This window comes from Sturnira hondurensis, unplaced genomic scaffold (genome assembly GCF_014824575.4).
Source record: "Sturnira hondurensis isolate 20B ecotype Veracruz unplaced genomic scaffold, ASM1482457v3 Scaffold0021209, whole genome shotgun sequence".
NCBI lineage: Eukaryota > Metazoa > Chordata > Mammalia > Chiroptera > Phyllostomidae > Sturnira > Sturnira hondurensis.
This window is the reverse complement of record NW_028093840.1, coordinates 241,331-267,133: the sequence shown is the minus strand read 5'-3', so window position 1 is coordinate 267,133 and position 25,803 is coordinate 241,331. Positions and strand designations below refer to the sequence as shown.

At 36.8% G+C, this 25,803-nt stretch overlaps 1 protein-coding gene across 1 annotated transcript in view; it reads right to left on the bottom strand.

Moving 5' to 3' along the window:
• The window catches only part of RP1 (RP1 axonemal microtubule associated), a 301,141-nt gene that overhangs the window by 203,559 nt on the left and 71,779 nt on the right, over positions 1-25,803 (bottom strand). Inside the window, exons 8-9 of the mRNA XM_037031824.1 lie at positions 25,198-25,276; positions 386-461 (exon numbers count right to left, since the gene is read on the bottom strand). Of these exons, the coding sequence (XP_036887719.1) occupies positions 386-461; positions 25,198-25,276 (155 nt within the window). The remainder of the gene's footprint in view (positions 1-385; positions 462-25,197; positions 25,277-25,803) is intronic.

Genomic DNA, 25,803 nt, shown 5'->3' with positions numbered 1-25,803 from the left:
AGTGGATCAGCAATGTCATTTTTCTGAAACAAGCCATATGCAACACTCATTTTGTACATTTATTTTTGAACCTAATGCAGGACCTAGTCTAATTGGAATAAGTTTTCTTAACAGAGACTTTCATTCTTCTTACTAATATGATAAAAGAAGTTACATTTTACAAATCTATCTTAATTTCCCAAGAAGTATTTACATTTGTATCATCAGAAATAATGACAAGCATAATGGATATTTTTCTAAATAGAAGAAATGATACCTAAAATTAATTTTCAAAAAGTTACCAATAAAGCACTAATAACCAGGAATAATTGAATAAGCTATCCATTTCTTTAGAACCTGGAACTACGTGAAATGAATTTGTGCAATGTAAAAGCATGCTACAAACCTGTGACAGAAGAAGGCGTATTCATGGTTGGTTGTGGGATCCCTGATTACAATGTCATCAAGAAACCAACCATTTCCTAAACACAAATTAAAGAAAGAAAAATGTGGTATGAATGAATACTCATATATACCTGACCTATTTTCAAAAAACTTTCTATTTCTAAAACAGACACCTTGAAAGTTACAAAGTCTCTATATATGTTTTGTTATAAAAATGAATAGATTTTCAGAAACTCTGTCCAAGCACACAGATTGAGCTGGTACACATGAAGCCAATAATTTTTATATGCTTAATTTTATACTATTTTCAAACTGGAATTGATTAAAATACTATTTAATTTTATTTATAAATAAAGTGGAATATTTTAACTAGTTATGATGGTTTTAGCTCTACAAAGAGCCAGGTCAAAATCCAACCTATTTGAGCTCTAATTAAAAGTCCTTAACTTGATGAGTTAATACATACCAACTGTTGAATAAAACAGTGATTTCATTGCTTTTATTTTTTGAGATGGGGGAAGGGAGAGAAAATTGTATGCTCATATGCACCAAGACTGAGGATTGAACCCACAAGCTAAGCATGTGCCCTGACCAACGATCAAACTCACAACTTTTGTTTAAGTCTTTTATCCACCTAGAATTTATTTTGGTGTATGGTGTAAGTTGGTGCTCGAGTTTCATTTTTTTGCATGTAGCTGTCCAGTTCTCCCAACACCATTTGTTGAAGAGGCTATCTTTACCCCATTTTATGTTACTGCCCCCTTTGTTAAATATTAATTGACTATAGAGAGTTGGGTTTATTTCTGGGTTCTCTATTCTGTTCCATTGGTCTATGTGCCTGTTTTTATGCCAGTACCAGGCTGTTTTGATTACAGTGGCCTTGTAATACAGTTTGATATCAGGTATTGTAATCCCCCTACTTTGTTCTTCTTTCTTAACATTGCAGCTGCTATTCAGGGTCGCTTATACTTCCATATAAATTTTTGAATTGTTTGTTCTACGTCTGTGAAATATGCCATTGGTACTTTAATAGGTATTGCATTGAATCTGTACATTGCTTTGGGTAGTATGGACATTTTGATGATGTTAATTCTTCCAATCCATGAACACGGTATATGTTTCCATTTGTTTGTGTCTTTCTTGATTTCTTTCTTCAGTGTTGTGTAGTTTTCTGCATACAGGTCTTTTACCTCCTTGGTTAGATTTATTCCCAGATATTTTATTTTTCTTTTTGCTATATAGAATGGGATTTTTTTCTTGATTTCTGCTTCTGCTGATTCATTTTTAGTATCCAAAAATGCCTTTGATTTCTGGATATTGACTTTGTATCCCGCTGTTTTGCCAAATTCATTTATTAGTTCGAGCAGGCCAATGATACATCAGACAAAGGTTTAATCTCCAAAATATACAAAGAACTCACAGGACTTCACTCTAAGAAGACAACTAACCCAATTAAAAAATGGGGAAAGGACTTGAACAGACACTTCTGCAAGGAGGACATACAGAGGATCCAGAGACACATGAAAAGATGCTCAATATCACTAGCTATCAGAGAGATGCAAATTAAAACTACAATGAGATACCACTTTACACCGGTGAGAATGGCTATCATAAACAAAGCAATAAACAACAAATGTTGGAGAGGGTGTGGGGAAAAGGGGACTCTGGTCCACTGTTGGTGGGATTGCAGACTGGTACAACCATTATGGAAAACAGTATGGAATTTTCTCAGAAAACTAAAATTGGACTTGCCTTTTGACCCAGCAATTCCACTGCTAGGATTGTATCCTAAGAACCCTAAAACACCAATCCCAAAGAACATATGCACCCCGATGTTCATAGCAGCAAAATTTACAATAGCCAAGAGTTGGAAGCAACCTAGGTGCCCATCAGTAAATGAATGGATCAAAAAAGTATGGTACATATACACAATGGAATTCTATGCAGCAGAAAGAAAGAAGGAGCTCCTACCTTTTGCAACAGCATGGATGGAACTGGAAAGCATTATGCTGAGTGAAATAAGCCAGGTGTTGAAGGACAAATACCATATGATCTCACCTTTAATAGGAAGCTAAACAACAAAACAAACAAGCAAGCAAAATATAACCAAAGACACTGAAATAGAGAACAGGTGGACAGTGACCAGAGGGGAGAAGGGAGTGAATTTCAGGGGAAATAGAGGAGGGATTTAGAGGAACATATATAAAGGATACATGGTCAACAACTGAGAAGGGTGGGAATGGGAGGGACGGGAGAGCACCAAGGGGTGGGATGGGATGGGAGCAATAGACAGAAAACTGTACTTGAAAAATAATTTAAAAAAAGAAAAAAAACCCACAACTTTTGGTTACAGGACAACACTCCAACTAACTGAGCCACACCAGTCAGAGGGAATAAAACTCTTTAACACAGCATATATAGGCCTTCAACGCTTGGTCTCTGCTTGCATTTCAGCTTCATTCCTCATCACGAACTATTATCACTGGGCAATGCCAAACTGCTTATATTCCCTAGATCAGTGATTCTTCAACTTTAGCATGCATCAGAATCACCAGGAGGGATTATAAAAACAGAGACCGCTGGGGCCCATGCTGAATTTCTGACTCAGTAGACGTGATACAGAAACCTAAGGTAAATAACAGCTGACCCATGTTGTTCCAGAGGGTTTTCCAGGATGCAAGCTCCCCAGTGCTACAGCTAGGACAACCCTAAGCAAATCAAAATAATTCTTGATAATAGAAAAGACCCCCAGAACTGAATTTTTAAGAAGACCCTGGACAATGCTGATTATCTAGGAATTACACTCTGAAAATCACTGCCAGAGATTATTAATATTTGTGAATCTGTGCCTTTACACATGCTGTTCCCTCTGCCTGAAATATTATCCCTCAAAATACTTAATTTCATTACATTTGTGTTACCAAAGAATATGAAGTACTTGTCTTCTTTAAGAAAATAATAGAAAATGTTATCAGAATTCTGAAATGAATTTCATGAGCTATTGAGGCATCTACAAAAAAAGTTTTGGAGGTGATGAGGTATAGATTTTTTAAATTAATAGGCTTAATTAGTGATTAGTTTTAATACAATTATATAAAATATACTATCTGTTTTAAAAAAAGAACACATTTTCCCATATATAAGAAAAAAACAGGACTGGATTTAGAACTCAAAAAGATGAGGTTCTGACAAAAGCCAGGATGTCCCTGTGTGGATTAGTCAAGAACAGGAATCAAAGAGTTATATAAAGATCTACTGAAATATAATACTTTATTACACAACACATATAATAAATACCTGATATCATTCAACACATTATTTACCCCTTAATATAACATTTATTTTGGAGGGGGACTAGGTTCTTAAAAATTAACAACAACAACAACAAAAGAACTGAAACTATGTACAGCTCCAGCACCTGCTAGAAAAAAAAAAGAAATTAGTCTGGTGTATACATTTTCAGTCTTTTTCTCTGCTATATATAGCATGCTCATATGTACTCAAACTGGGATCCTAATATGTAAAGCCTTGTTGTTCTGCTGTGGCAGAGACAAGACTGTGTGCTCACTACACAATTTCCTCTTCTGCTCAGACAAGCAGATTACATTTCTCAGCCTCCCCTGAAATTAGGTAGAGGGCCATATTATTCATTTCCTCTTAATGGAATGTGAACAAAAAATGGTATGTCAGTTGCAGGTCTAGCCTTTAAAAACATCTGCCACAATTCTCTAGCCAATTTACTTTCTGGGGTGACATTGCAAGGAAGGTACAGACAAACATTGGATAGAATCTGACTTCTGACTCATCACTTAAAGACCAGCTGGCTGGAAAATATTCCTCACATAAGACTGGTATATAAATAAATAAATAAATATGTTGCATAGAGACCTCAGATTTCAGGATACTTTATTACAGAAACTAATGAGTACTAAGTACCCAAAATATATGCCTGCTTTGTTCACTGGACATTACTAGACATCAGAATTTATCTGTTTTTCCTAAATATTTGAACAACGTGATTTCTAAAGTTGCATAGCATTTCAGTGTATGAATTTACTGTATATAATACATTTTCTATTATAAAAGAGACTTTTATTTTTTTAGATTTCTATTTTATTTTATTTTATTTTATTTTATTTTATTTTATTTTATTTTATTTTATTCTTGTTCAAGTACAGTTTTCTGTCTTATATTCCCAGCCTTGCACCCCCCACAGTGCTCCCCACCTCCCTCACATTTCCACCCCCCCACCTTAGTTATTGTTCATGTGTCCTTTATACTTGTTCATGTGAATCCACCCCCTTTTCCCCTATGATTCTCTCCCCTCTCCCCTCTGGACCCTGTCAGCCTGTTCTGTATTTGAGTGTCATTGGTCATATTTTGCCTGCTTGTTTGTTTTGTTTAGATTCCTGTTAAAGGTGAGATCATATGGTATTTGTCTTTCACCGCCTGGCTTATTTCACTCAGCATAAAGCTTTCCAGTTCCATCCATGATGTTGCAAAGGGTAGGAGCTCCTTCTTCCTTTCTGCAGCATAGAATTCCATTGTATAAATGTACCATAGCATTTGGATCCAGTCATTTACCGATGGGCATCCAGGTTGCTTCCAACTCTTGGCTATCATAAATTTTGCTGCTATGAACATCGGGGTGCATAGGTTCCTTTGGATTGCTGCTTCAGGCTTCTTAGGATATACCCCTAGCAGTGGAATTGCTGGGTCAAAAGGCATGTTCATTTTTAGTTTTCTTAGAAAATTCCATACTGTTTTCCATAGTGGTTGTACCAGCCTGCAATCCCACCAACAGTGAACTATGGTCCCCTTTTCCCCAGAACCTCTCCAGCACTTGTTGTTTGTTGTTTTGTTTATGATGGCCATTCTGACTGTTGTAAAGTGGTATCTCATTGTGGTTTTAATTTGCATCTCTCTGATAGCTAGCAATATTGAGCACCTTTTCATGTGTCTCTGGATCCTCTGTATGTCCTCCTTGGAGAAGTGTCATAAAACAGAGACTTTTCTTATTACACGTAATGTGGTCATAATTTTGAGTATGAATTATATATATATATTTTTTCTCAATATTTTGGGATATCTTTCTAGATATGGAATTATTGAATCAAATTAAGCATTATTTTCAGATAATACTTGATAACACTAATCACTAATATTGCATTATTTGTTTATAATTCATTCTCCCCCACTACATTCCACTGACTTTGATCTTGGCCATTTGATTTGATTTAGCCACTGGAATGTGGGTAGACATAATCATATGGCTAGTTCCAGTTACGGTACTTGACCATTAAATCATCATGTCTCAGGTAGTACTACTCCTCTACGATTCAGAAATGAACACATGTGGTACATACCACCCCACATCAGAGTCAGGAACCCAGCAAAGTCCAACCAAGAACAGACAAAGGACAATGCAAATATGAAATAAATAATGTTGTAATTAACTGAGATTTAGGGATTGTTTTCTATACATGAGACCTGTTCAGAAAAAGTCCAGCCATTGTTGAGGGTCTATCCAGAAAGTATCCAATTATGTAATATGAAAAATAGAGACATAAGATACAAGAAACACTGTACCCAGAACAATGATGCCTCAATCCCCTTCAAAGTAAGAACCACTGGACCTCACATAGCTCTCCTTATTGCCATTAGCTGCCCTGTCATATTTTCTTGAATCTGGTTGGTAGTCTGAAATCTCTTCCCTTTCAAACGTGATTTTAGTTTGAGGAAAAGCCAGAAGTCACAAGTTGCAAAATCACAAGTTGCACAGTGGCTGTAGGGGTCTGAGTCATGTGACTAATTTTATGTTTCTCAAAAAAACTTCACAAGACCTGTGAAGGATGAGTGAGTACATTGTCATGATGAACCTGCCAATCAGTTGCCCCTAGCTGTGGCCTTATGAATCATCCAAATAATTTCCGAGGAGGAAAGTTTATTCATAATGCAAAATTTGATGCAGATTCATTGCTCTACAGGCTCAGTCATTTTGAATGCAACAGCCACACAGTGCACATGCTCACTCAACAGCATTCACTGTCCCCAATGACTAGTCCAGTGAAGTTGTCATTGTTCATCCATGCACATTCTAGTTCGCTTTCCTTAGTTGCCTGTTTACAATGATGCTGCACATTTAATAAATAGTTTAAAATTATATACTGATCAACTTTATCTGACCAAAATTCAGTAAGATGGAAAATCAATAACAAAAAGATTGTCAACATTCCATCTGTTAGGGTGGGTGGGAATAGGAGGAAGCTCCGGCTGGACTTTGCCAAGAGGGACATCCTCACAGTAACCTGAGTCTGAGGAAGGGACCACCAATGCTGTATTGCTGCTTTGTTCAGAGGGTACCAATCCCCAGCTACCATGGGGAGCCAACAAAAATAAAACCCCACGACATTCCCTGCTTGGGTGCGACTTCCCCGGCCTCACTCTGAAGACCGGGGAACCTTGCCGGAGCACACAAACCCCAATAAAGCTCTTTGTGGCTGATTGGCATTTTTTCCTCGGCAGAGCCTGAGAAAAACCTTTCACCATCCCCTACCCAAATAGACACACTCTCATACTTTAGAAACTACAAAACACACTTCGAAATAATTCATTGATCAAAGGAGTTATTATTTAAAATCATTATATATTTATATCTAAGTCAGAATGAAAGTAATATATATTTGTACCACCATCCCATTTGTGTATATACACATATATAAACATATATTTGTATACATAAATATATATTCTATATAGCAATATATATATGCATAAATAAGATGATGGAAAATGAGAGAAAAAATGAGAAGTATAGAACAAACAGGATAAGTTCAGGAGTTCTAAATCTTATTACTATTTTTTCCACAAATATATAAAGGAGAAAATTAAAGGGACAATTAGAAAATTTCCTACTAGTGAACAAATGAATTTCCAAATTAAATGGTCTACGATCCCAGAACAATAAAAGAAAAAGGCCCACACCAAGGCACACTAAAGTGAATATCCAGAATACTAGACATATACAAATTATAAATGTTTTCGAAACATTTATAAATTCAATAAAGTAACTTGGAATCATGTACGCCCACTCTCAAGAAGCTGCTGATTATCATGTCCCACTAAAATAACAGCAGAAACTAAAGGGAAAACACAAAAGGCAGAAAACCAGTGGCTAAACACTGCAGAATCACTTTGGCCTTTCTACAGTGTTCAAGCCACTGGTCCTCTGTGTTAAAGAGAAATCCCTAGGGAAGAGCCCCAGGGCAGGCCTAGAGCACAGTGAGTCTACATTGAAAGGAGAAAAAAAAATTCTAGAAGGGTAATCTATGAGAAAGAGATGAAACCAAATACCTAAGGTGTATGACCATGGTGGGAAGAGGTTTAAACTTATAGAAAAAAAAACTTGAGAAGTTAAGAATGGATAGAAAACTAATTAAAACAAATATATAAACAAACGAACAAAAAAACCCCAAAAGCTTGTTATTAACTCTAGGGGGGAAAAGATTGCACAATAAGAAATGTAATCACATAGCCCTCCTGTGAATAATGCTTATATATCCTTTAATAACGCAAACACTGACTATTGATCTAAGGCAAAGTGGTGACATTGATTCTAATAAGAGGATGTGGGGAGAGGAAGGATGATGGAGCAAAGCTTATCTTTCATGTTGGCAGTAGATAAGTCAGTAGTAGATAACAATTTAACTGAAATACCAAGAAATAAAAATATATCATTACAATTAGAAATAAAGAGATAAACACCAAAGGAAACTCTTTTAAAAAGGAAAAACTAGTTATATTTATAGAATGTAAATTAGATATGGGGATGGTGGGAAATGTATGTTGCCTTTATTGTAATCCTCACTGCCTCTTTAGGTGAAATACATGTAGTAATCTGTGTGATGCCACAAAATCAGTATTTAGACAGAATAGATATATTTAAGTATATATATTATAAAAAAATAAAAATTAATGAGCTAAGAATGCAACAAAAGAATTCAGTAGAAGAACACAGTTAAGCCAAAGATAGTAAAAGAAAATAAATAATGAATAATAGTGAAATGAGAGAAAAAGAAATTAAAAAACATGGATAGTTAAAACAGTAAAATTTTTGAAATAAACAAATAAAGCAGATTTTACTTTTTCCATTAAAAAATAAATCAAAAGATATCATTAAACTTCAAGAAATCATAAAAGAATACTCTGAACAACTTTATGCTGACCAACTTGACCACTTAAATGGAAAAAACATAAATTATGAAAATTAACTCAAAAAGAAATTGAAAGTATGAGTAGACATAAAACGTAACAGAAATTGAACTAGTCTCGATATCAGAAAACCTCCAGGCTTAAAGAGTTTTAAAGATGAGTTTTAATAAATGTTTAAGCCTTTTTCTGTTACAATAACTCACTCAAGAAAAGAGAGAACAAAAACAAAACAACTCGTTTTTTGAAGTTGTAAATCTTGATGCCAAAAATGTAGGGGATAGTATGAGAGAGTTCATCACCATACTCTTTTTTTCTAGTAGCAGTCATAGTAGTAGTAGTACTAATTGATAAGATTTACAGAGCTCTTTATACATGTTAGGAACCACTATACAGGTTGTTTGTTTTAGTTTTCTAACAGATTTATTGAGTTATAATTGATATACAAAAAATTTATGAATTTAATATACAAAATTTGATGAGTTTGTACTTATACAAATATCCATGATACTGTCATCACAGTCAAGGTAACAGACATACCCTACACCTCTCAGTATTCTTATGTTTCCTTGCTTTTTAAAAATATGTGCATTAATGGTAAGAACACTTACCATGGCATCTGTCCTCTTAAGAAATGTTGAAGGACACGGCCCTATATTGTTAACTATAAGCACTATATTGTACAATAGATCTCTAGAAATTACACAGATAGCATAACTGAAACTATACCTATAGAATAGCAACTGTCCATTTCCTCCACTATAACGGTATTATAACTACTAAGTTAGTGTTGAAAACACTTTTGTCAAGAAGATATTATTATTATTAAGGCTATTTTATCAATCAGGATTCTAAGGTATGGGTAGTTAAGTACTTTGCTTCTGAAAAAAACCCAGGCAACTGTCCACAGCTCTATAATAAATGAGGCCAATGCAGGCTATGCAGACGGAGAAACCTGGTTCCAACTGGTCATTTGAAAACACAGAGCTGAAACTGCAGGTGCATAACTGCAACAAGGTAAAAATAGTAATCAACACTATCAAGCAAGAAAAAGAAAGAAATTGTAGTGGTGAAGAAGAAAGCAACACTTTTATTAAAGTGATATAAATTATCTGCATAAAAATTTCAGGAGAATATACAGACAAATTTCTAGAACAAATTGGTTCTTCAGCAAGATTGCAGGACAGAAGATTATGTCTTACTATATGTCTTCAAAAATCTGTTAGGAATGCCATCTCATAAAAATCTCATTCAAAGTAAAACCAAATTACAACATTATTAGAAATAAATCTTAAAATGTGTAATATGTGTGGTGACAAAAATTATATTACTTTTTGGAAGGCTTAAAGAGAAGTATTATAAAGAAAAATATTATGTTCATGAACAGGAAAACTCAATATCCTAACAAAGGTAATTTCCCCAAAATAGACCTGTAAATCTAATGCTACCCTAATCGTGATACTAACAATATTTTTCTAGGAATTTATCTATTTCGTCAAGGTTGTCAATTTTGGGGGCATATAGTTGTTCACATTTCCTTAAAATCCTTTGTATTTTTTGTGTGTCAGTTGTTATTTCTCCTCTTTCACTTCTTATTTTATTTATTTGGGACCTTTCTCTTTTTTTCCTGATGAGTCTAGTTAAGGGTTTATCAACCTTGTTTATGTTTTTGAAGAACCAGCTCTTGGATGCGTTTATCTTTTTTACTGGTTTTAACTCTCTATTTTGTTTATTTCTGCTCTGATCTTTATTATTTCCTTCCTTCTACTCACTTTGGGCTTTGTCTGTTGTTCTTCAAATTCCATTACGTGTGAAGTTAGATTGTTCATTTGAGTTTTTCCTTTTTTTTTTTTTTGAGATAGGCCTATAAATTTCCCTCTCAGATTTTGGCTTGTTGTGGTCTTATTTTTATTTGTTTCAGGGTATCTTTTGATTTCTCTCTTGGTCTCATTATTGATCCATTCATTGTTTAATACCATGTTATTTAGCTTCCATGTCTTTGCATGTTTTTCATTGTTCTTATGATTTTTAGTTTCATATAATTGTGGTCAGAGAAGATGCTTGATATGATTTCAGCATTAAATTTATTCAGACTTGCTTTGTGTCCTAACATGTAGTCTATCTTAGAAAAGATTCTGTATGCACTTGAAAAGTATACATATTCTGCTGCTTTGGGGTGAATTGCTCTGAAGATATCAATTAAATCCACTTAATCTACTGTGTTGTTTAAGGCTGCTGTCTCTTTGTTGATTTTCTGCCTGAAAGATCTATTCATTTAAGTCCATGGAATGTTAAAATCCCTGGCTATGACTGTATTTCTGTCAATCTATCCCATTGTGTCCATCAAAATTTGCTTTACATATTTAGGTGCTCCTACGTTAGGTGTGTATATATTTACTCATGTTATATCCTCTTGTTGGATTGTTCCCTTGTTCCCTTTACCATTATGCAGTGTCCTTTTTGTCTCTCACTATATAGCCTTGGTTTTAAAGTCTATTTTGTTGGATTTATAAGCACTGCTACCACAGCCTTTTTTTTTTCACTTGCATGAAATATCTTTTTCCATCCAATTCCTTTTAGTCTGTGTGTATCTTTTGATCTGAGATGTGTCTCTTGGAAGCAGCATATATATGGGTCTTATTTCTTTATCCATTCAGCCACCCTATATCTTCTGGTTGGAGCATTTAAGCCATTTACATTTAAGGTGATTATTGCCAGATGCGTATATAGTACCATTTTATTGTTAGACTGTTTTCTATGGTTCCTCCTCCCCCTCCTCCTCCCCTCCTCCTTTTCCCTCTCCTTCCCCTTCCTCTTCCTCCCTCTTCTCCCCCTCCCCATCTTCTTCCCTTTTCTTCTCCTACTTCAAGCAAGCTCTTTAATATTTGTTGCAGTATTGGTTTGATGTTAACAAACTCCTTTAGCTTTTTTTTGTCCAGGAAGCTCCTTATTTCTCCTTCAGTTATAAATGACGGTGTTGCAGGGTAAATTAGCCTTGGTTGTAGGTCCTTGCTTTCCATCACCTTGAATATTACATTCTACTTCCTTTCAGCTTCAAATGTTCCTGTTAAGTAGCCAGTTGCCAGTCTAATCAGTGCTCTCTTGTAGGTAACTACCTGCTTTCTCTTGCATTTTTTAAGATCATCTCCTTGTCCTTAAGCCTTTTTATTTTAATTAACATGTGTCTTGGTGTAGGCCTCTTTGGGTCCAATTTCTTTGGGACTCTCTGAGCTTCATGGATTTGTGTGTCTTTTTCTTTCACCTATTTAGGGAAGTTTATGGTCAGTATTTCTTCAAATATGTTTTGATCCCTTGATCACTCTCTTATCCTTCTGGTATTCTCATGATGTGGATGCCAGTACACTTCATCCTGTCCAAAATATGTCTTAGGCTTACTCATTTTTTAAAAATTCTGTTTTCTTTTTGCTGTTCCACTCTGCCCTGGTGTTTTTTTCCTACCTTTCCCTCTAAATCACTGATTCTGTTCTCTGCTTCATCGAACCTACTGTCTGTTCCTTTCCATGTATTATTTATTTCAGATATTGCATTCTTTATTTTTGATTGGTCTCTTTTTAATAGTTTCTATGTCTTTTTAAATGCTGTTCAGTATCTTTACAATCATTACTTTAAACTTTCTATCTGATAAGTTGCTTGCCTCCATTTCATTGTCCTTCTCTAGAGAATTATTTTGTTCTTTCATTTGTAGTCTGTTTCTTTGTCTTCCCACTCTGGCTGATTCTTTGTATTAGTTTCTGTGTATTAGGTAGGTCTGTAAAGACTCTGGTTCAGACCTTTGTCAGACACTGCTTGTGACTGACCTTGGTTAATCTGTTTGGAGCTATCAGCAATCCACAGCATGTGGCTCCCTCGGCAGGGCCTGTGTATGCAGAAAGATCCAGGGTATGCACCAAAGGCTGGCTTTTACCTGCACCATGTCCTGGGGAAGGTCAGCTAAAGTCTCAGAGCTCCCAGAAATCCACCTTAGTTGTTAAACTTAATGAGTTAGATAGCCTCAAGCTGTACTCAGCAACGAAGCTTAACCTCCGCAGTGTGTGGCAGAGTAATGCCTGTGGGTGAGGCTATTGCTTCCCTGAGGCTGATGTCACTCAGAGGGGAGTGCTCTGCCTGAGAAAGATGGTTTCTGCAGTATGGGGAATGACTCAGCATAGGAATCCTGGCAGCCCTTCCTTCAGTACTCTCCCCACAGCCACTAGCCCAAGACTATTCTCACATGTTGCTAGTCCACTCTGCCCTCCCATTGTCAAAGCCAAGGATAAGTTGCTGCAAGTGAAATTTTAGTCTGTGTGTATCTTTTTTAGTCTGTGTGTTGGCCTTTCAAGGGGCTTTCTGAGTCTCCAGCAGTCTCTCCCTGGCATACAGGAACCCTGCTGCTTTTCAAAGCTGGATGATCTGGGTTCCTTTCTCAGCTCTGGTGCTATAGGCAAGGGAGCCCAGCTTGGGGTTTAGACAACACATTTCCCATAGGAAAGCTCCTGTCCACTGAAATATCCCTCCACAACTTCAGCTGTTACCCATGGGAGAACAGTTAACCCTCTTGCACCTCCTCCACACTCCCTACCAGTCTCCCAGTGGGGAAGTGGTTTCTTCTGTCTGTCCATGGTTATATGGCTTCTCTCCAGCTGGTGTTCAGTTGGTTATTCAGGATGATTTCTCTACAATTTAGCTGTAATTCCAGATTGTCTTGGGAGGAGGTTAGTGTAGATTCTACTTACTCCTCAACCATCTTGTGTTTCCTCGGACAACACATTCTTCATGTCAAATAATTATCTTTGTTGCTGTCATTATTATTATGAAGAGAACATTTAAAAATCCACTCTTACAGAAACTTTTAATTATACATTAGTATTGTTAACTAGAGGTACCACATTGCTTATTAGACCGCAGAACTGATTCCTCTTATAACTGAAGTTTGTACCCTTTCACCAACATCTCCTCATCTTCCCCACTGCTTAGACCCTGGCAACCACCAGTCTACCATTTCTATGATTTCAGATTTTTACATTCTACATATGATAATAACATCTTTCACTGTCTTACTTTTTTCACTCACCATAATACCCTTATTTTCATTCATGTTGCAAATGGTATGATTTCCTTCCTTTTTAAGGCTTAAAATATCCTTCCTATATATAGACCACATTTCTTTATACATTTACCCATTGATGAATGCTTAGTTGGCTTCTGTATATCAGCCAGTGAGAATAATGCTTCAGTGAAAATGAGAGCATATCAAAATGTGAGATAGTAAATTAATATCCTCTGGATATACATTCAGGAGTTCTAGTTTTACTTTGTGAGGCACTTCCATATCGTTTTCCATAATAACTAGTATTCTAACATTCTAACCAACAGTACATGCGGGTTCCCTAGATATCCTTTCTAGCATTTGTTATCTCTTACCTTTTTCAAGATAGCCATTCTAACAAGCTTGAGGTTTTGATTTTCATTTCCCTGATGCTTAGTGATGCTGAGTGCCTTTCATATACATTTTATTATTTGTATGTCTGTGGGGGCCCACCAGGCCGCAGGGGACCAAGGACAGAGTCCCCCACTGTGAAAATGGTGGAGGGACTTGGTTTCTGGTCCCTGGAGCCGGCGGGTACCTTGACACTTTCCTAACCTTTTAGTTCCCAGCCTTGAAGGACACAACAAGGCTCTGGCGCAGGTGTCATGTTCCCAGATGGTTATGAGAACTTCTTGCCCTTGGTAGCTTAAGGGAGTGCACTAACTTTGAAAAACAATATTGTTTCTAGTTCCCTGCAGTCTTGCTTTAGGCATTAACAGTTTGTATTTAAGACAGCTGTTGCTTGAATAAAGTTGCCATATGCCAGCAGAGCTATGGTCCTCTCCATTATTTTAGTCCCTCGCCTCACTTCGTGATCACGTCTGCTGCAGCGGGCTGCGGCAGAGTGGCGCCCAAAAAACAGGGACCCGGAAAAAGGGGGTCGGAATAACAGAGACCCGGAAAAAGGGGGTCTGGGGGGACCTGAAGAGTCCTAATCACGAGGATAGGGGAGCCCGAGAGGACCGCTGCTACGGGGGCCCGGTAAGTTAAAAGTAAAAGTAGCAGGGAGCGGGGTTGGAGAGTTCATAATCATGGGGATTTCACATTCATCAGATCGGGGACTTTTTGAACAAGTCCTTTGCTCCCTATTGAGGGGGCGAGGCATTGCTACCTCTAAGAGTCAAATACATCGTTTTGTAGATTTTATTCAACAAGTTTGCCCCTGGTTCCCGGAAGAAGGTACTATTAATATGGAAATTTGGAAAAAGGTAGGAGAACGTATTCGTGAACACTACCGTGCTCACGGTCCAGAGAAAACTCCTGTTGATGCATTTTCTTTGTGGACGCTAGTGAGAGATTGTCTTAGAGGAGATTCTGAGTTTGACAAATGGGAGCGTGGGACTCGCAGCAGCCTGCGAGCCACTCGTTCCGCAGAGAATCTTTCTTGCCCTGCACCTCCGGTGCTGACTGCCCCGCCTCCAACCACTTGGGAGTCGCAGAGGTCTGAGGAACCTGATCTTAAAGCGGCAACTAATTTTAAGGTGGCGACTAATTTTAAGGTGGCGACTGCTCAGTCGGGGCCGCCAAACCCTGACGAAGTAGTTTGGGGAGATCTAGCAGATGAAGCGGAGCCTGGATAGCTCAGTCGGTAGAGCATCAGACTTTTAATCTGAGGGTCCAGGGTTCAAGTCCCTAGATGGTATGATCCTCATTCTCCTAAACTGTTAGTGTCACATTCTTTATTTGCTCTTAACTTTTTAACTTTAGATGTAGAGAGACGCTCCGCGGCTGATCGGCGTTAGGGGCCGAGTGTGCGACATTACCCGTTGGTTTATTGGAGAGACCCCATAAATGGGTCTCGTCAGGGACCTGACCCCTCCCATGGGGAAGAGGGCATGTTTGTGTTTTTCCAACAGACGCAAAAGCCCCTCGTTAGCTTCCCGAACGCTGTGTCAGACATGCCCAGAAGCAAGATAAGCCGGCTGCGGAGACGGCTGGCGCGTCTGACAATACAACCTCGTCTCAACCACCCGGAGTGTGCTCGGAGAAGAATCCAATGCCTAGCGATTTTGCTGAGCCTTTTTTGAATGCTGAGAATTCAAGTGAAGACTGAAGAATATTGGACTTTTGTCCCTAATCCTCCCATGATGCATCCTGTGACCTGGAACGATAATGACTTTGTCCCTGTTTATGTTAACAATACTAAGAGTTAAACTTGCTTGAGGTTCGATCTTTAAAATGTCATTTCATGTTTTCCCATATATGTGTTACCCCTTTTCTTATAATTCAACTGAGTTTCCATGGGAAAAGGTTCGCAATCATTTGTTATAATGGCATAATCATTTGTTATAATTTGGCATAATCATTTGTTATAATCATTTGTTATAATTTGGCATAATTGCAATTCTTCTTTAGACCTTGTTACGTTACATAGAGAGATTCAAGATTTGATCAATGCCCCTCCTTTAAACATAGATATTGCTCGAGATGCTCAGAATTTCTTGTCTGCTTTATCTAAGCAGTTTCCCTCTTTTGGACATATTCTTTATAATTGGATAGGTTTTGGTATCTTCGTTATTCTGCTTTTGTTGTGTATACCTTGCATTATTCGGCTTCTTATCAAACAAATCGGTGGCTTATACGTAGACCTCAAAAAACATAAGCTGAACATGACAAAGGATATAGAGCCAGTGCGCTATATAAAATAAAAAAGGGGGAAATGTGGGGGCCCACCAGGCCGCAGGGGACCAAGGACAGAGTCCCCCACTGTGAAAATGGTGGAGGGACTTGGTTTCTGGTCCCTGGAGCCGGCGGGTACCTTGACACTTTCCTAACCTTCTAGTTCCCAGCCTTGAAAGACACAACAAGACCCTGGCGCAGGTGTCATGTTCCCAGATGGTTATGAGAACTTCTTGCCCTTTTGATAGCTTAAGGGAGTGCTCGAACTTTGAAAAACAACATTGTTTCTAGTTCCCTGCAGTCTTGTTTTAGGCATTAACAGTTTGTATATAAGACAGCTGTTCCTTGAATAAAGTTGCCATATGCCAGCAGAGCTATGGTCCTCTCCATTTTTTTTTAGTTCCTCGCCTCACCTCATGATCACGTCTGCTGCAGCGGGCTGCGGCATATGTCTTCTTTGAAAAAAATGTTTTCTTCTTTTCAGTTGCTCTGCTCATTGTTTAATTGGACTGTTTGGGGTTATTTTTTCTATTGAACTGTAGTAGTTCTTTATGTATTCTGGATATTAGCTCCTTATCAGATATATGATTTGCAAATATTTTGTCTCATTTAGCTGCATTTTTAATTGTTTACTTGGCTGTGCCAAACTTTTTAGTTTAATGTAGCCCCATTTGTTTATTATTGCTTTTTTTACTTTGATTTCAGTGTCAATCAAAAAAGCATCACCAAGACTGATGTCAAGGAGTTTACTGTGTATATTTTATTCTAGCACTTTTATAGTTTCAGTTCTTAGTTAATTTTTGAGTTAATTTTTTAGTTTCAGTTCTTAGTCTTTGAGTTAATTTTTAAAATTATTTTTAATTTTTCAATGACAGTTGACACACAATATTACATTAGTTTCAAATATACAACATAGTGGCTAGACATTTATATAATTTACAAGGTGATCATCCTGAGAAATCATATGGTGTTTGTTTTTCTCTGACTGACTTATTTCACTCAGCACAGTACCCTCTAGGTCTATTGACACAGATGACACAATTCCATTCTTTCCTATGGCTGAGCCATATTCCATTGTAGATATGCGTAATGTCTTCTTTATCCATTCATCTATTGATGGGCACTTAGGTTGCTCCTTATGTTTATTGTAGATAACGCTGCAATGAACACATGGATGTATGTGCCCTTTCAAATTACTGGCTTGAGATACTTTGGAGGAACACCCATAAGTTGAATTTCCAGGACATTCTTTGTCACTTGTTGTATAGCCTTTGTTTTAAAATATATTTTGTTTGGGATAGTATTTATACCCTAGCATTTTTGTTTGTTCCCATTCATAAAATATCTTTTTCCCTTTACTTTTAGTCTGTCTTTCATTCTGAAATCTCTTATAGACAGTACATGTAAAGGTCATGGTTTCTTATCCATTCTGCCACCCTATGTCTTTTGATTAAAGTATTTATATTTAATGTAATTGATAGATAGATATGTAGTTGTAAGCACTACAACTACATATATGGTTTTATTTTATTATTTATATTTTTATCTTTTTTTCTTCTTCTTCTTAAAGAAATCCCTTTAATGTTTCTTGTAATACTTGTTTGGTTGTGGTAAACTCCTTTAGCCTTTTCTTGTCTGGGAAGCTTTTTATCTTTGGTTCTAAATGGTGGCTTTGCCAAGCAGAGCAATCTTGGTTGCAGGTTCTTGTTTGTCACCACTTTAAATATTTCATGCTAGTCCCTTCTGGCCTGCAAAGTTTCCATTGAAAAATCAGCTGACAGTCTTATTGGAGCTCTGTTGTAGGTAACTAACTGCTTTTGTCTTGCTGCTTTAAAGATTTTCCCTTTTTCTTCAACATTTGGCATTTTAACTATGATGTGTCTTAATGTTGGCCTCTTTTGAGTTCATCTTGTTTGGAACTTTCCGTGCTTCTTAGATTTGTATGTCTATTTCCTCCCCCAGATTAGGAAAGTTTTCCATCATTATTTCTTCAAGTAGGTTTTAATTCCTTGCTCTCGTTCTTCTTTTTTTGATACCCCTATTATGTGCTTGATGTTGTTTCAGAGGCCCCTTAAACTATGTTCATTTTTCTTTTTGCTGCTCTAATTGGGTGTTTTCTGCTAACTTACCTTCCAAGTTCCTTATTTAATTCTCTGCTTCATTTCCTCTACTTTTGATTTATCATAATGTATTATTCATTACAGTTATTGTATTCTTTGCTTCTGGTTATTTTTTTGTGTTTTCTATCTCTTTATTGGAGTTCTCACTGAGATCATTGGGCATCCTTATAACTAGTGTTTAAATTCTGCATAGATTGCTTGTCTTCATTTTATTTATTTATTTGTCTGGGTTTTGTACTATTCGTTCATTTGGAATATGTTCCTTTGTATCCTCATTTCGGCTGCCTCCTTGTGTTTGTTACTACATGTTAGATATGGCTGCTATATCTCCCAGTCTTGGTAGGTATGGTTCTATGTAGTAGATGTCTTGTGGGGCCCAGTGGCACACTCTTCTTAGTCACCTGAACTCAGTGTTGTAGGTTTGTCCCTTGTGTAGGTTGTATGTAGTTGAGCCTTCATTGCTTCATTGCTTCTTTGCTGTTGTCACATCAAAGGAGGTATTGACCCTCAGGATGATGGTTCTGAGGCCTGGCTATGAACACAGTATAAGAGGTATTGTGCAGAGTCACCCCTACAGAGCAGTACTCATTTCAGCAAGACTCTGGTTTCTGCACTTTGAGTATGTCATTTGTGCATGTGGTTGTATGGTACTCTGGGGTGGGCTAAAGCCAACCACCAGTTGTGTTAATTCTGGGCCCTCTGGAGGTGAAGTCCAAGATCAGCTGTTTCCTATTACCTAACAGAAGCCACTTGGTATAAGCTACAAAGTGATATGCACATAGTTGTCATTTGTGCTGGGCTTGGAGTCGCCTGGGAGAAGCTAAGCTGAAAACTGAGGCTGGCTGCCATTCGTGCCGGGTTCTCAAACTCATTTTTACCAGGGGCCACATCAGCCCTGCAGTTGCCTTCAAAGGGCTGAATGAAATTTTAGGACTTTGTAAATGTAACTAGGGGCAAGAAGCTCAGTGCTTCTGCCAGGTAGAAACAAGGTGTTGGGCCAGACAAAACAAGGTAGAGGACCAGATTTGGTCTGTGGGCCTTGTGTTTTCCACCTGTGCACTAGTGCCATGGTTGGGACTACCTAGCAAGAGGTATGAGGCATTCTAAGGCTTGGAAATGCTTCTTTGAGGTTTGTATACCTTTGAGAGATTTTAAGAGTCTATGGCATGAGCCAAAACAGACCATTCATATGAAAAAGCCAGTTCAGTGACTTTAGTATGCCTTCAAGTTTGGTGGGGCAGTGGTATCAAGGAATCTCCATGGTAGGGTAAATATCCAGTGTCAGCCAGGTTTATGGAGACCCAGATATGGCACAGGCCTACGTAAGTAGGGGGGAAGCTCAGAAAAGTAACAATGGTTTCCACCAGCACTTCTGTCCAGGAGAAAGGTGAATTCTAGCCCTTACCCTGAAGCCAGACAATTAGTTCCTCACCACATGACACTGGTACCTTTTGTGTTACTGCCCTAGCCCTGGAGTTCAGAGTAAGTATGTCATAGAGAATGTCCATAAGGGGAATGACTGGGACTCCATAAGCACTCTGTCTCAGCCAGCCACAATCTTCACTAATTTTTACAACCAGAAGTCATGAGGACTTTTCTCCCAGCTACTGGAACATTGGGCTGCAGAGACTGATATTGATTGAACTGGGACCCTCATTTCTCAGATGGGACCTCCACAGTTTAGACATCCCTCTTAATTTTAAGCTGCCACATGTGGGTGTAGGATCAGCATGGTCAGCATCACGACTTCCTACCAGTCTCAACATGGCTTCTCCTATGTATCCTTTGTTATAAGACTTCTGTTCAACTAGTCTTCAGGAGGTTCTCAATGACTGTAGTTAAACTGTAATTTTTATGTGGTTGTGGGAGAGCGTTATTTCATCAAATAACATCCTTTTATCACATTTATCAACTCCTTCATCTTAACCAGAAGCCTTGAGTTAATTTTTGTGTTTTGGGTAACATAGCAGTCCAGTTTCATTTTGTTGCATGCGACTGTCCAGTTTTCCCAATGCCATTTATTGAAGAGACTATCCTTTGCCCATTGTATGTACTTTACATCTCTGTTGCAAATTAATTGACTGCATATGAATGAGCTTATTTCTGGGCTCTGTATTCTGTTCCATTATTCTGTATGGTTGTTTTATGCCAATGTCACAGTGTTGTGATTACTATTGCTCTGTAATATAGTTGAATTCAGGAAGGATAGTGCATGCAGTTTTGTTCTCAATATCGATATTGTTTTGGCTATGTAGAATCCTTTGTGTTTCCTCACAAATCTTAGATCTATTTGTTCTATTTCTATGAAATATGCCATTGGTATTTTGATATGGATTGCATAGAATGTCTACATCACTTTGGATAATAAGGGCATTTTAAAAATATTAATTCTTCCAACCCAGGAGCATGGAATATATTTCCATTTGTTTGGGTCTTCAATTTCTTGTATTTATGTTTTGCACTTTTCAGTGGACAAGTGTTTTACTTACTTGGTTAAATTCATTTGTAGGTATTTTATTCTTTTGATGAAATTATAGATGAGATTATTTTCTTATTTTTATTTATGAAAGTTTCTTATTAGTGCATAGTAATACAACACATTTTTGGACACCCATTTTATATCCTGTAACTCCATAAAATGTATTTATTAGTTTTGTCAGGGGGTTTTAAGTATTTTCTATATATAATATTGTCATTTGCAGCTAGGGACAGTTTTACCTCTTCCTTTCCAATTTTTAGCCTTTTATTTATTTATTTTTCTTGCTTACCTGTTCTGGCTAGGACTTCCAATACTACATTGGATAACATGACAAAAGTGGGCATTTTGGATCAATCTTTCTTCTAATTTAATAAATTATTAACTGGTATAACTCCCCATTTACTTAAATACTTCCTATTAAGCATTACTTTCCACAGACTAATTAACAGACAAATTTTTTAATAATTTATTCAGCAACCTCCTCAAAAACATTAAATGGCTATATTGAAAAAGTATCCTTAAGTTAGAAAGGTAAACTTACCACTGCACACCAATAAAACAGTAAAATAACTTCAAAATGTTTTGTGGTAAGTGAAGTCTCACATATAAAGAAGCACAGCAGTGTGTTAACAAGCAGTACACATATTCATGCAGTTAGTTTATAATCATTTTTAATGATTTCATTTATTTTTTAGAGAAAGAGAAAGGGGAAGGGAAGGAGAAAGGGAGGGGGAGAAACATTAATGTGTGGTTTCCTCTCACGCACCCTTTACTGTGGACCTGGTCCACAACCCAGGCATGTGCCCTGACTGGGAATTGAACTGGAGACCCCCTGGTTCTCAAGCCAGTGGGCCACACCAGCCAAGGCTGTAGTTCATAATCTCAACAGAAGGGAAGAAATTATATTCTTATGATGCAGGGTACTTCAACAAATATGCCTTTCTTTTAGTGCATTACCCCTCCAATGTCTCCTCTTCTCTTTAAACTTCTCTCTGCTACAAAATGCTAACACATGTTTAAAGATGTTATCAGTTTTAATCAAATAACATTCCTTTATCTCAGATAATCTCCCTCTGAGCTGTTATTAAAAGAAGTAGACAATAAGAAAAATTTTTAAACTGTTTTACTATTAGTCTATCATAACCACTGAGATTCTCACCCCTGATAATGAAGAGAAACAGTAATTTATCCAGTTACACAATGTGTTTCCAAACTTTTCTGAAATCTAAGCCAAATACAATGTCTTCAGTAACTTTTGATGTTCTTCACATCTTAAAATAAATAATGACTCTTTTAAGAGACTCTGATTAAGAATTTCTGAGAGAAAAATATGTAGTGGCGTGAGTGAAGAAGTTTGAGACTATTTAGGAAGTATTATTACCATCTTGTTATTTTTTAATTATAAAATAAGAAGTAAAACATAATAGTCCCTTTAAAAATTTTATTTATATATCTTTAGAGAGAAGGGAAGGAGAGAAGAAGGAAAATATCAATGTATGGTTGCCTCTTGTGTGTCCCCTGCTGGGAACTGTCCTGCAACCCAGGCATGTGCCCTGACTGGGAATTGAACCACGATCCTCTGGTTTGCAGGCCTGCGCTCAATCCACTGAGCTACACCAGCCAGGGCATAATAGCCTTTTTAAGTTAAAAAAAAAAAAAAAACAACAACTAAACAACTAGGGCTTAAGCTCCCTTAGTTCATGGAAGAAAAGATTTGGTAGACACTGAAGCTTAGTTCTATTATCTTACAGAATTGGCATTGTACCATGAAACCAAATATCCAGGATGGTAGAAGGAAAATGGACACATGGAGGAGAAATTTCTCCAATCTTAAAACAAGGACAGTACCTTACATGTAGTAGAGAATCAATCAATGTTGGTTGAATGAATCTAAGGGAAGTAGCAGGAAGTAAAGGAATGAACACTAGCTACTTCTACCCCTTTCCTATTTTACCAGTAGTAAACATAATCTGAAATTTAACTCTGCTTACCCTGGACATTTCTATTGCCACCAACCCCCAAAAGTGCTCTTAGACAAGTTATCTGCTGATTTAAAAAATAGAAGAGATGAAGAGGAGGAAAAAGAAGCTTAACAGAGAATTCTTTTTACTGCTATATGCTATTCCATTGTATAAATGTACCATGGCTTTTTTATCCACTCATCTACTGATGGGTACTTAAGCTGTTTTCAGAACTTGGCTATTGTAAATAACACTGCTATAGACAGAGAGGTGCATATATTCTTTGTAATTGGTGTTTTGGGATTCCTAGGATATATTACCAGAAATGTGATTTCTCAGTCAAAAGGCAAAGGGGAAAAAGTGGGGATAACTGTAGTAGTGAAAACAATAAAAATAGAGAAAAAAGAATTTTTGTTTCTTTCTTAAAATATCTGTAAGAAAATATGAAAAATGAAAGAAACTGAGTTTTACGAAACCATATATTCAACTGGTATTGAAAAATGTAATTTCAAAATATTCTAATAACTAGCTATTGATAATTTATTGTCAAATATACAGTGTTTTTTCATTCATAAACTGTCTCGTGTAATCCTAACAATGACTACATGAGGTATTACTCTCATTTTATAGAGTATGAACTAAAGCTCAGAGTGGTTAAGTGATTTGCTCAAAATCAAAAAGTCAGCAAATGAGAGGGCCTGGATTCAAATCTATGCAGCCAGCTTAGATTCTCTACACTATATCACTGCAATGATATTTCAGTTCCTGAAACCCCATTTAGTGGGCAAACTGGGAAAACTAGAATTTGGAGGGATGAAAACATAGCACTTTAATTTTCAACCAGAATCAGGAGCAAAATGTTGCTCCACACTTTTTAGAATTTAAATTCATCTTGCTAGCTCTTTTGGTAGACTTAAGAGCAGGCATTCCATCTTGGTCATCTTTATATTTAATATAGAAAATAGTTGGAATGGCACTTTGTATGTACTAGATCCACCAGAAGTATCTATAAAAATGAATTAATCAGTTTGTAAGTGTTAGCTGGGACACATTAACTTGTCCTTTATGTTGTGCTAAAGTACTGAAATAGAGAACAGGGGGACAGTGACTAGAGGGGAGGGGAGGGAATTTCAGGGGAAAAGGGGGAGGGGTTTAGAAGAACTAGTATAAAGGACACATGGACAACAACTAAGGGGGGTGGAAATGGAAGGGAGGTGGGGAGCATGGGGGTTGGGCTGGGATGGGAGTAATAGACAGAAAACTATACTTGAAAAATAATTAAATTTAAAAAATAAAGTACTATCCAATACTCCTCCTGCCTGAGAGTCATCTGACTCCCTGCAGAGTATAATGCATTTTGACTTAGCATTTACCATGGATTAGAGCACAGAACCTGTAAAGTTAGGTGTCAACTAACAAAAAAATAAAATGCAAAGATTTAAGCCTGATCGAAATATAAATATATATTGTCCAAGAAGAAAACCTCAAAGAAATGTTTTATTATCTTAGGATATTAGCTATGTTTTAAGTTTAATTTATCATTCATCATTCTTTTTGTTTTCACTGATTTCATGTGTATATTTTCCAGTGTCATGTAACCTTTGGATAAGCTTTGAATAAGCTTTGTCACTCTGCTAATTCCCTTATTACTTATTTAAATATATGTTCATTATATATTGGTATAGAAATTTTGTTCCTAACATTTTGAAAATTATACATTGGTACTTTTTAGAAAAAGAGTTCATTTTGTTTGATGTTTTTTGTTTTTTATTACTTTTGTAGTACATGCACATTGATACTCATCTTTTGTTAAAGAATTTAGTTTATCTTATGGCTACTTCACACACTAGTGAAAACGAATTTATGGGAAAGATGTGGGTCACCCCACAGAACTGATGGGAAAACTGGGGAAGAAGCAAACAAAATGGCAGCAGAAAATACAGCTGGGGCCTTACAGCCAGGACAGTATCCTTCACATGCCACTGTTGGCAAATGCTGTTAGCACTTCACGGACTTTCACTGCTGCTGTGTCCACCAGTAGCATGCTGGAATGCTTCCATGTGCCACAGCATATGAACCCGCAGTCCCCATAACATGCAAGCATCACTTTTTCTTGAATTCTAGACAGAACATATACTTGAACAAGCGTATGTCATTTTAAGAATATATGTTTACTTTAAATTTAAAGAATATTTGCGGAAACTATTTTAATTTCAGATAGTCAATACCTAAAGATCAGTCTATTAAAAGTTTTCCACAACTATTTTCCAAATTTTTATAGGCTCTCTCCAGAATACAGTGGAGTCAGGCCTTGAATATCTACCTATGGAAGAATGTTACCTGGACCAAGCCCATCATGTCCTATGACAATCCTGTACAAATCCCCGAGGTGCACAGCTTCTAGGAAGAAGGTGTCAATCTGTAACAAATCAAACAAGTAAAGTCAGTTGTCGACTTATGAACCTGGTTTCTAAAATGAGTATAATTAACATATAATGGAGATTGTGAAAAGAATTAGGTTCACCCAACAAATGTGCAAATCTAAATTAAGTAAGTAAAGGTAAAACAATAATAATTTATAGAATACTATCAATAACATAGTTTTATCAATAACAAGCTTTCTAATATACCCCATTCCTCTTCATGGCCAATTTTTTATTATATAGCATAAATTTGGGGACTTCTACAAATATATTTAATAATAATAATAATAATGCACATGTAATAATTATAAAATACACTAAAATTTTCCATTCATGCAAACACAACCAGTACTTTTTTGCCTTTGTATGAAATTTTTCAGCAACGTTTATGCATCATTCACAAATATAATGTTACTAAAGTAATTTTACAACATTGATGCAATATTATTAAAAATTTATAACACTTCTCTGAAGTCCCAATGTACTGCCACATTCAAAGCTATTCATGTTTGATCTCCAATGG